The 12,133-nt window shown below is 40.6% G+C and overlaps 1 protein-coding gene across 3 annotated transcripts in view; it reads right to left on the minus strand.

Annotated features, from left to right (window-relative positions):
* Nucleotides 1-12,133, minus strand: part of TIAM1 (TIAM Rac1 associated GEF 1) — a 588,418-nt gene that overhangs the window by 49,431 nt on the left and 526,854 nt on the right. For all 3 annotated transcript variants that reach the window (XM_082245498.1, XM_082245499.1, XM_082245500.1), the window contains 3 exons: nucleotides 7,203-7,382; nucleotides 6,896-6,964; nucleotides 4,793-4,918 (listed from right to left, as the gene is read on the minus strand). In XM_082245498.1, the coding sequence (XP_082101624.1) occupies nucleotides 4,793-4,918; nucleotides 6,896-6,964; nucleotides 7,203-7,382 (375 nt within the window). The remainder of the gene's footprint in view (nucleotides 1-4,792; nucleotides 4,919-6,895; nucleotides 6,965-7,202; nucleotides 7,383-12,133) is intronic.

Genomic DNA, 12,133 nt, shown 5'->3' on the forward strand with positions numbered 1-12,133 from the left:
TTTATATTCCGAGATCTGAATGGCTTCAATTATTACAAACCTAGAAGAGTTTTTTTTCCTGTGTTCATTAAAACATATTTCAGGGAAATTCTATAGTGCTGCAATATAATACATTCACACTGCCATGTGTGACTGCGTCACAGGTATAAAACTAGGTGTTAAACCATGGCATACAGGGAGTACAGATTTTCTTTGCCTCGCAAATTCTAAAAATCAGGAAGAAATGGAAGCAGTATAAAATGTAAGCTTAAAGCCCCACCCCTTGCAACATGACCAGGGATTGATGTGGCATGACAAAAATGTATAAAAGGAATGATACTCCGATAAAATAAACTTCAGATAAAGAATTGAATATGCTGAAGATGTCCAAATATTAATACAGAATTTATTTCTTATACATCTCTTTTTATTAATTTCCTGGATTTATACACTAACATATTTCTTTAGCCGATTACAATGAACCACTAACCAGCTGAGCTTACAAGGGAACATTTACTAAAACTGGTGCACACAGAATATGGGGCAGCTGTGTGTATCATTTGTGGATATTTAACGGATTCATGACAAATGTTCCCATACGCGTGCAATCTCTCTCACCCACAGGTGGTTTAGTAAAATTTGACGTTGTGTGTAAAGATGGCTGCCGCATATCCAATTGACCATGTGGTTTTTGGGGGGTGGGGGGGTGCAACCATGTCTTGCTGACATCACTCACAAAACAACCTGTGAGTGGTCAGCAGGAATATTTACATCCTGTGAGTGGTCAGCAGGAATATTTACATCCTGTGAGTGGTCAGCAGGAATATTTACATCCTGTGAGTGGTCAGCAGGAATATTTACATCCTGTGAGTGGTCAGCAGGAATATTTACATCCTGTGGGTGGTCAGCAGGAATATTTACATCCTATGGGTGGTCAGCAGGAATATTTACATCCTATGGGTGGTCAGCAGGAATATTTACATCCTATGGGTGGTCAGCAGGAATATTTACATCCTGTGTGAGTGGTCAGCAGGATTATTTACATCCTGTGAGTGGTCAGCAGGATTATTTACATCCTGTGGGTGGTCAGCAGGAATATTTACATCCTGTGGGTGGTCAGCAGGAATATTTACATCCTGTGGGTGGTCAGCAGGAATATTTACATCCTATGGGTGGTCAGCAGGAATATTTACATCCTATGGGTGGTCAGCAGGAATATTTACATCCTATGGGTGGTCAGCAGGAATATTTACATCCTGTGTGAGTGGTCAGCAGGATTATTTACATCCTGTGAGTGGTCAGCAGGATTATTTACATCCTGTGGGTGGTCAGCAGGATTATTTACATCCTGTGAGTGGTCAGCAGGAATATTTACATCCTGTGGGTGGTCAGCAGGAATATTTACATCCTGTTGGTGGTCTCCGGTCCACAGGACTATAACTAGAGTCTGTAGCGTAGAGGAAAAGGAGATTTGTTTTTTGGAGCTGTGGAAGGAAAGCATGCAGCAAAAAACCTCCTCACTGTCATGTTCCAGATATCGAGTGAAAGCTGTTGCCAGAGTTAGGTATTGTTTCACCTTTCTTTGGGATATTGGAAATAGGAGTGTATGTTTGAGTCTTGTTAATGTTTATAGTAACTTTTATGTGTAAGAAGCTTTATGTATTTTGATGTCCAGTAAAGTTTTGTTTTATACTTTTTATCAAAACTGCTCTTAGTAGGTCTGTTCATTTAAAATTTTCGCTAGATATTTCAGTGGCTGTCCAGTATACCTTCATTTATAAATAGTTGTTCTCACATTTGATACACTGTGCATAATAACCAATCAGCTTCTAAACTCAGCTTATTCAATTAGCCCTGGTTCACACTGATGCAACTTAAGAGTTTAACCCTTTAATGCCGATGGAACGCAAATATGCAGCCTCGGCTTCAGGGGGTTGTGCAGGGGTGATGCCTGCAGCTGGAGGCATCATCCCATAACCGTTGTTTAGAGCCGACGGTCGGCTTTCTTGTAATGACAACAGATGCGGCTGAGCAGCCACTAAGCTGTCATTACAAGGAGTGGGAGCGAGAGGGGACACCCCCCCCCAGCCTTACAGACACTCCTCCTGAGTAAGACACAAGACCCTGTGTCGACACACGTAGGGGAGGGGCCAGAACGGTGACGACTCCAAGGAACCAGCGTGGAGCTGGGGGCTAGGAAGTGTCTGAAAGGCTGCTGCTTATTCATCTCACACTGGATCTTCCCAGTAACGAACAAAAAGGATATAAGCACTATTGGCTTTCTTATATCTTTTTATTCATGATGTCTGGATACCATAATCCGCAATGAGAAAAGCCTAAAGGAGGTTGGAGAAGCTGGATGTAGCCAATTGTGGGCTAAAAAGCTGTTTTAGATCACGCTTAATTGCAGTGATCACACTACCCCAGGTGAGATTACTCCTGGTGGGTGGGGAGGGGGGGAGCACACTGAGGTAGCACAATAATGTTTTTGTGTACGGAGAAGGAATTGCATGGCGGATCAAGCACTGTGTTTTTTTGTTTTTTTATCATCAATTCGGAAGAATCTATATACACTTGCATGGACATTTTTGTTAATACATGGTGATTGTATTGCACACAGTATAATATATTAAATATTATATTGCACAATATTTTTCTAAATGTATGCACTATCTGTATAATATTTTTTGATTAGCACCTGTTAGTACGGCATTTTGTATATATCGATTAGGTCACCGCATGAGCGGAATTGTGAACAATGCCAGCAGCTTAGTCTTCTTGACTTTACAGATAGTATTTCGCAGGATTTACACTTACACACATTATATATATATATACACACACACACACACAAATATATATATATATATATATATATATATATATATATTTATTTTTCTTTTTTTGGGGGGGTTCTAAGTAATTTTCTAGCGAACAATACTGATTTTAACTTGTAATCAACATATGTCAGAAAAAGGCTTCGGCTCCAAAGGGTTAAAGTTGCACCCCATTAGCGACAATGGAACCATTCTTAAAGGAGCGACTTGAGTTGCTCTGACTTAGAAAAAGGTTCCTGCACTATTTTTGGTGCAACTTTAAAACAACTTCCATTGACTGCTGTTAAAGAAGTCGTATGCTAGCTACGATGAACTCGCACAGGCATGTCGTACTTGAGGTCGCGGCAGTGTGAACCCAGGGCTGAAGCTTTGACAAAATCTAGAAGCTGATGGTTACTGTTCACAGCTCCACCAGTTTTAGTAAATCTCCCACACCGTCATCTGTTCCATCCACACAAACTAGGTACAAACAAGATAACACAAAATTTCTGCAAACAGTGTACTGATAGCTGGGCTCCTCCCCCCTACCAAGTGCCAAGAAGTCGCTTCCTACGGGGCCAATTGTGTGGGCTTTCTCACTCTTGGACATAGACACAGACAGCAGGGCTTTGCCCCATCCCCGCTTTCTCATCATAGGATTTGATTGACAGCAGCAAGAGCCAATGGACCTGTAAAGAGGGAGAGCGCCGCTGCTCTTGTGCACAGCACTGGATCAAGATTGGGCTCAGGTAAGTAAGGGGGAGCTGCACAGAGAAGGTTTTAAAATGCATAAAGGGTAAAAAAAAAAAAAAGAGAAAAAAGACCCTTTACAGTTAGAAGCACTTTAAGTTTTGTATAGGGTAAGCATTGGGGAAAATACCTATCAGCTTATTCTTTGTTACTTGTGTCCCATGGGGGATTTTCCTTTACTTCCAGTCCTGAAGATGAAACCGGAAATGAGAGAAAATCTCTCTAAAGTGAACTGGTTTCCCATCTTGTAAAGCTGGCCACACATGGTGCACAGAGCACTCCCAGCACAGAGACCGGGGTCTAACCAAAAGCCCTGGGCCCCGTACTAATGATCGGGACCCAGAACTCTCGATTCTGGGTCCCCTGATTGCTGTATTGTATTGGCTACCACAGCGATCAGTCACTGTGAAGCCGGCCCCTGTGTTTCTCTCTCTGTGAATGGAGGGGGGAGGTACACAATATCCCTCGCTTTGCTTGCAGAAAAAAAAAAGTGTGTAAAAAATAAAAATAAAAAATAGCTAGATAGTGTGATCTAGGTCAGTGCCAGGGTATGTGTTTGGATCAAATAAGGGTCAAAAGGTCAGGGTCAGTATATGTTGGGCAGAATAATTTTTTTTATATTTTTGTATATTAGTATCTGTGTCTGTTAGGCTGGGCTCACAGTATTGGGAAATGGATGCAGGTTTCCTTGCATCCAATTCGCATGTCCACCAGGAAGCACAAAGTATTTATGATATGTAGTTTTACTAAAATGTCAAAACGGTGCTTCGGCATTAAGATTTGTTTTACCCTTAGGCGTGAAGGGGTTAATCTCCCCAGTGGGGACACAGGCAGCAATAAAAACATGACATGGGATCTAACCCTTCCCAACTCTATACACCATTTTTTCATTATAACATTATGTGTGTGTAAATTCTTCATCATTAGATAGTTGGTAAGGCTAAATAAAGACACCAGTCCATTCAGTTCAACCTGTGTGAGTGGGTGTGTATGGATTTGTGTCAATACAATTTCCCATATCCTTGTACAGTATATTGTGTTCGCTAAGAAGCCCATCTTAGAGTTTTTTTTTGATTATCGGCAGTCCCGACACCAACTGTGTAAGGGAGTTCCACATCTTTACCGCTTTGACAGTAAAGAACCCCTTACGCAGTTTAAGGGTAAACTGCTTCTCATCCAACTTCATTGTGTCTTCTTGTAAATTTCACAATACATTAGTAGACACAAATAGTTTAGAAAATGTATACCTTGAACTGATCGACTTTCTCCAGCTTTTCCAGGTCTGGTACCAGCCTGACCCCATCCTCTAAAGTTTTCAGAAATTCAACCTGAAACTCCACCATCTCCACCAGATTGCCGAATAGCACGTCCAGCTGGAACACAAGGAGAACGAAACGATTCATGTTATGTTGGGCCACACTGAAGAAAAACAAGGAAATGACCCTGCATCTGTCTGTCCTACAGTCTATTAAACTCTCTAATGGCACAGACTTTCCTGCTTGTCTACGAATCTCAGATCGCGGACATCCTAAAATAATCAACAATTACAGTAGAGTCTCCTGTTTAAATCTTAAAAATTAACCTCTGCAGTTCAGTTAATGCAAAAAGAAGAGTATAGGAAAAAAAAAAAATACAACCATAATATTGGAAATGTGTACAGTAAATACCATATACAGTAGTCTATTGTATGTATCACACAAAACTATCAGGAATGTTAGATACAATCTCAAATTTCCAAAAAGTATGGGCTCCCTGGATAAGGCTACATGTACACTGACCGCCCCTATACATAATCCCCTGGCAGCAGAAAAACGCTAAATGTGGAAAAAAGTGGTACCACGTTTTTTTGCCACATTTAGCACTTGGAGTTTATTAATTTCATTAGCCAAAGAACTTACCCTTGAAATAAAATCCCAAACGCTAAACATGGCTAGAGCTTAGCCGCGTTTACATGCGTTGCTGCGTTTGGCATTTTTTCCCCAGAATGTTCCTTTCCTGAAAGCAGAAAAGTCGCGTTCAGGAGAGGAACATTCTGGCCAAAAAACGCCAGGGGACATTTAACTGCCCTTAAACTCTGTTACTCCTTACCTCTGTTAAAAGCCTATGTGTACATGGATACATGGGCTTTTATTGAGTTGAGTTCAGGGGCTTGGGCAAAAAAAATGCTAAAGGTTCCTAGACTCACATTTAGGAGCAGCAGTGTACACGAGGCCTAACTCTGTGGGTGATAATTACTAAAACTGGACAGTGCAAAATCTGGTGCAGTTCTCCAAAAAAAAAAAAAAAATCAGCTTCTAGGTTTTATTCTCAAAGCTTAACTGAACAGGCTGAAGTTAGAAGCAGATTGGCTACGATGCACAACTGCACCAGATTCTGAGTGCTCCAGTTTTAGTAAATTCCCCCATTTGCTTGCCAGCGGTCTTTGACCAAACGTGTAAAAAAAAAACATTGTACTAACTTGGGTACTGAATGCTTCCCTACTCCTAACATCGTTCTCTACAACATCACTCTCTTACCTTTTCATCTCTTCTCTTCCACTATGTGGTTTTTCTTCCTTCTCTCTTCTTTTCTTACCCTTCTCTCTGTTTTTGCCCCATACTCTCAACCCCACTCCTACTTGCTCCTATTCATGCAATTACCATTTAATTGAGGGTTATGTGGTGACATTAGCTCTACCAAACCCCCCAATGCAACTCCTCATTCTCTGTAATCTGGTACTCATTGAATTGTGTTGACTGTTACATTACATATTTTATTTTTATTTTTTTCATATAATTGGGAAAAAAAATTACACTTTTTATGTGATTCTTATTGGTGTTAAAACCTAAGTAAAACTACTCAAACATTTAACCAAAAAAGACAGTAAAAAGAGTAATAGAGAGATAAGAGGAAGGGGAGAAGACAGGAGAGGTAAAAAAAATAAAAAATAAAAAAATAATAATGACAGAGAATGGTGAAAGAAGAGGAAAAGAAAGAAAAGGAAAAGAAAAAGGAAAGATTATCTGAACTAAACCTTATGATTTGTCTTTACCCTACAGTTATATAATAAGAATAAGGTGAGAGATGATGGCAGAAAGAGTGTGAGATACAAAGGGATGGCTAGAGGAGAGAAAATTTGGGATGGAGAGAGGTGGAAAGGGACACATGGTGAAAGATGTGGAGAAAGAAAAATAAAACCAAAAGAATAAAAAGAATATAACATACAGATCTTTTAAGCTTGATGATTGCACAAGTTTGATTGTATAAAGAAATATTATATTACATTAGTCTGGTGACATCAATGTGATCCAAGCAATCTGTTAGAGACAATGTAATTAATTTGGAAATAATTAAAAGTCAATTCCTTATACCTCGTCTTGTGTAAGAAACGTCTCTTTCTGCAGTGGTTTAAGGTACCTTTCCATTAGGCAATTTAGATCCTAAAAAAACATAAACAAATCGATAAAGACAGGAGGAATCACAGCATGCAGCAACACAGATAACAAAAAATCCTTTCAAATACTCGCCAGTAATTTTATTTGTCACACAAGTCACACAGCAAGTGCTAAATCATTCATTATCGCCTCTTGAATGGCTACCAGGCACACAACCAATGCTACAAGTCTCCGGATAATCGGACATTGGCACCTCAGAACAGACAAGCAAAGTGTGAAATACCTTGACATAGGTGCGCTCCGTCTCCAGCAGCTCGCAAATCACCTTGCGCAGTTTGTCGGCGTCCGTTAATTGCCTCATGGTGCCCAGCGGGGTTCCTGTGAATTCGGAGGGGCTCAGGCAGGAGTCTGGCGAGTTCATCTCATTGAGGCTGCGACAAAATGCAGCAACGTGCTCGGAGCTCTGCAAGAAGATTGATGTTACATAAGCGTTCGGCAGACAGCGTGCTTGTCACTTTCTAGAGCTGGGCTCGCCAATATGCTGAATGGCCGTTAACAGGAGAAGACTACAGACAGGAGTCGTGACTAATCCCTATACACACACGCTGGTGAGTATGTGCACAGACCGGCAAAGCTTTTACTTCATTTATTAACACTTCAGCAGGTAAACAGTGTAATAACCAATTTAACACATTTCAACAAAAAGGCCTTCTTTAGCTGTGTAGTTACCCACAGCGACCAATCAGCCAAGTTAGCTTTCATTAGCCTGCACGAACCTGCTAATATCTGCTCTGAGTCATTGCACATCATTACCAGACACATCATTTCGTTAAATATACATAAACCTTTTCTTTATGAATACATTTACTATAGATGTGTGTTGTACAAGGGTTAGATCCCTTGAGCAAACAAAGAAAAGTAGTCTGAGCTTTGAAATTTTCAGAGGCAGCTTTCTGTCAACAGGAGCATCTCAAAAGGTTTCCAGAAAACATCTGTAGAGTACTGGAAGAATCAATTTAATAAGTCCAATCAATTTATTTTTTTTAATAAACATGATATGAAGGTAGAAAGTCAACATATACCAATAACATACCCAAACTCATGGATCTGCTCCATACTTGCTCCTTTCAACCCACATGGACAAACCAGGCGCTGACCACCACAGCCGGTCTCCACTCTCAGGCTGGGTTCACACCTAATGCTGCTCACAGCAGGGGTCCGGTTTGCCCTTGTTCTCAGTTTCAGGAATGAATCAGACCCAATTTTTTGCCTGAATTAGGACCTGAAACTGAGCCAAAGATGCACAGGACCCCTGTGCTATCTGCAGTAGCCACGGAGGTGTGTGTATCGGCTCTATTGAAACCTGGTCACAATCTCCTGTCATGCAAAATGGATGCGGGTAACCCACATCCATTTGGCATAAGTGTGAACCCAGCCTCAGTCGAAAGTAAATATAAGCCGCACTACTCCAAAGTTTCTATAATAAATGTGTCAAAAGATGAAAAATGCAAACAATGTTTCCACCTGAAAACCACCTTTGACGCGTTTCACCAGGAAGTTGGTTTTCGTGTGAAGACAATGTATGCAGTTTTCACCTTTTGCCAAAATATAAAAAGAAGAGCTACGTTTTGGAGTGCGGCTTATACTTACATTAGAAAGACGTGTTTTGACTACTCACAACTCCCCCTTCTTAAACACTTGAAAGCACATTATATCAAATCAAATCTGTACTGAACTGTATACTACTAAAGAAAACAAAGTAGTGGTCAGGCGCTCGGGTAAGGCTGGCCATACATGATACAATTTTCTGTACAATTTTCATTAGATTTACCTTCAACTATGTAGTACAAAGTCCTGCCTAATATGATTAAATTGAAAGTGTTGTTTAGTTTTAACCTCATATTATATGGTTTTGGTAAATCTAACAGAAAATTGAACAAGAAAATTGAACATGTATGGCCAGCTTTAACAGTGACCACCCACCTCACCACTACACTGACAGACATATCTCCCTGCTGCCTCACCTTCCTATACTGGATTTGCTGCCTAATCCTCTCTTCCTTTTGCAGGTAAAACAACCTCCACTTTTCCTGTAAAGGCTTTTCACAAGATTTTGGAGCGTGTGTTTAAATTTGTTCCCAGTTAGCCAAAAGATTATTTGTGAGTTCAGGTATAAAATGTCGAAGGGAAGGCATGATGGGAAGGCCTGGCTCATAATCAGAATTCTGATTCATACCAATAGGTTTGAAGCCAGAGTTCTGTGCTGTCCATATCACTTCCTTCATATAAAACTCATCATACGTCTTTATGGAACTGATTGGGTGCACAGAACACTGGAACAGAAAAGAACCTTCCCCAATTTGTTGCCACAAGGCTGGGAGCACACAGTTCTAAAATGTCCTTGTGTGCTGTAGTATTAACAGCACCGTTCACTGGAAATATCTTAATTTAAATGGAATGTACACATACTTTCAGATACATACACACACACACACACACACACACACACACACACATACATTATATATATATATATATATATATATATATATATATATATATATATATATATACACATACATACATACATACATACATACACACACAGTATCTCACAAAAATGAGTACACCCCTCACATTTTTGTAAATATGTTATTATATCTTTTCATGTGACAACGCTGAAGAAATGACACTTTGTTACAATGTAAAGTAGTGAGTGTACAGCTTGTATAACAGTGTAAATTTGCTGTCCCCTCAAACTAACTCAACAAACAGCCATTAATGTCTAAACCGCTGGCAACAAAAGTGAGTACACCCCTAAGTGGAAAAGTCCAAATTGGGCCCAAAGTGTCAATATTTTGTGTGGCCACCATTATTTTCCATCACTGCCTTAACCCTCTTAGGTATGGAGTTCACCAGAGCTTCACAGGTTGCCACTGGAGTCCTCTTCCACTCCTCCATAAAGACATCACAGAGCTGGAGGATATTAGAGACCTTGCGCTCCTCCATCTTCCATTTGAGCATGCCCCACAGATGTTTAAAAGGGTTTAGGTCTGGAGACATGCTTGGCCAGTCCATCACCTTTACCCTCAGCTTCTTTAGCAAGGCAGTGGTCATCTTAGAGGTGTGTTTGGGGTCGTTATGTTGAAATACTGCCCTGCAGCCCAGCCTCCAAAGGGAGGGGATTATGCTCTGCTTCACTATGTCACAGTACATGTTGGCATGTATGGTTCCCTCAACGAACTGTAGCTCCCCAGTGCTGGCAGCACTCATGCAGCCCCAGACCACGATACTCCCACCACCACGCTTGACTGTAGGCAAAACACACTTGTCTTTGTACTCCTTACCTGGTTGCCGCCATACACGCTTGACACCATCTGAACCAAATAAGTTTATCTTGGTCTCATCAGACCACAGGGCATGGCTCCAGTATTCCATGTCCTTAGCCTGCTTATCTTCAGCAAATGGTTTGCAGGCTTTCTTGTGCATCATCTTTAGAAGAGGCTTCCTTCTGGGACAGCCATGCAGAACAATTTGATGCAGTGTGCAGAGTATGGTCTGAGCACTGACAAGCTGACCCCCCACCCCTTCAACCTCTTCAGCAATGTTGGCAGCAGTCATGTTTCTATTTCCCAAAGACAACATCTGGATACAATGCTGAGCATGTGCGCTCAACTTCTTTGGTCAACCATGGGGAGGCCTATCCTGTCCTCTTAAACCGCAGTATGGTCTTGGCCACCGTGCTGCAGCTCAGTTTCTGGGTCTTGGCAATCTTCCTATAGCCTAGGCCATCTTTATGTACAGCAACAATTCTTTTTTTAAGATCTTCAGAGAGTTCTTTGCCATGAGGTGCCATGTTGAACTTCCAGTGACCAGTAAGAGAGTGAGAGCAATAACACCAAATTTAACACACCTGCTCCCCATTCATACCTGAGACCTTGTAACACTAACGAGTCACATGACACCAGGGAAAATGGCTAATTGGGCCCAATTTGGACATTTTCAGTTAGGGGTGTACTCACTTTTGTTGCCAGCGGTTTAGACATTAATGGCTGTGTGTTGAGTTATTTTGAGAGGACAGCAAATTGACAGTGTTATACAAGCTGTACACTCACTACCTTTACATTGTAGCAAAGCGTCATTTCTTCAGTGAAAAGATATAATAAAATATTTACAAAAATTTGAGGGGTGTACTCACTTTTGTGAGATACTGTGTGTGTATATATATATATATATATATATATATATATATATATATATATATATATACACACACACATATATACATACATACAACCTCCAAACACTACAAAGCCATATTGTCTGGGTTTTTTTATTTTTTTTTACTTTATTCACTTCCACACATTAAGGAAGAAATGGAGAATCACGCACAGTACATACAGCATGAAAACAACAAAGAGCTCATACGCTATGCTAAACAATTTAAGTATCTTCTTAATGTAAAGCATTCTTCCTAAGCCTTTGTCAGCAGATGCTCAGTGTAGGTCAGTGGTCACCAACCTTTTGGACCTCACAGACCACAAAACTCACAATTTTAAATCCCGCAGACCACGAACATGAATTTTACATGCCTTATACACCCAATGCTCTTTGCCCCCCTCTGCCCATTTTAATTTTTTTCTCCTGCTCCGCTTTCTTAAAAGTTTTTTCCTAAAATTTCTGTCCCACAATATTTTTGCGTGTGGGTTTGTATGTGTGTGAGTAGATATGCCAAAGTTCTCAGAACGCTGGATACCTGGGACCTTGATACTATGCAACTATGATACCTGTGGATGTGAGTGCATTTGCAGTAAACCTGTGCATGTGTCCATCAGGAAAAATGCCTCTTGCGATGTGTATACGATTAGCGCATACTAGTAGGCAGCAGGGGGAAGGGAATTGTGGCGAGTGGAAAGCCAGGGGAAAAATGTTTTATTGGATGAAAGAAAAAGAGGGGGTGCCCTTTGGGTGGGACTTTATATGAGGTATATACAATAAGTAACCATAGCTGGAAAATGGCAATAGAATGGCAAATTTATTGATGCAGTCGTACATAGAATGCAACAACGTTGTTACATTCTATGTATGGCTGCATCAATGAATTTGCCATTCTATTGCCATTTTCCAGCTATGGCTACTTATTGTATATACCTCATATAAAGTCCCACCCAAAAGGCACCTCCTCTTTTTCTTGTATTGATTCGGGATGGAGGT

The sequence above is a fragment of the Pelophylax lessonae genome, assembly GCF_965119305.1.
Source record: "Pelophylax lessonae genome assembly, chromosome: 2".
NCBI classification, from domain to species: domain Eukaryota; kingdom Metazoa; phylum Chordata; class Amphibia; order Anura; family Ranidae; genus Pelophylax; species Pelophylax lessonae.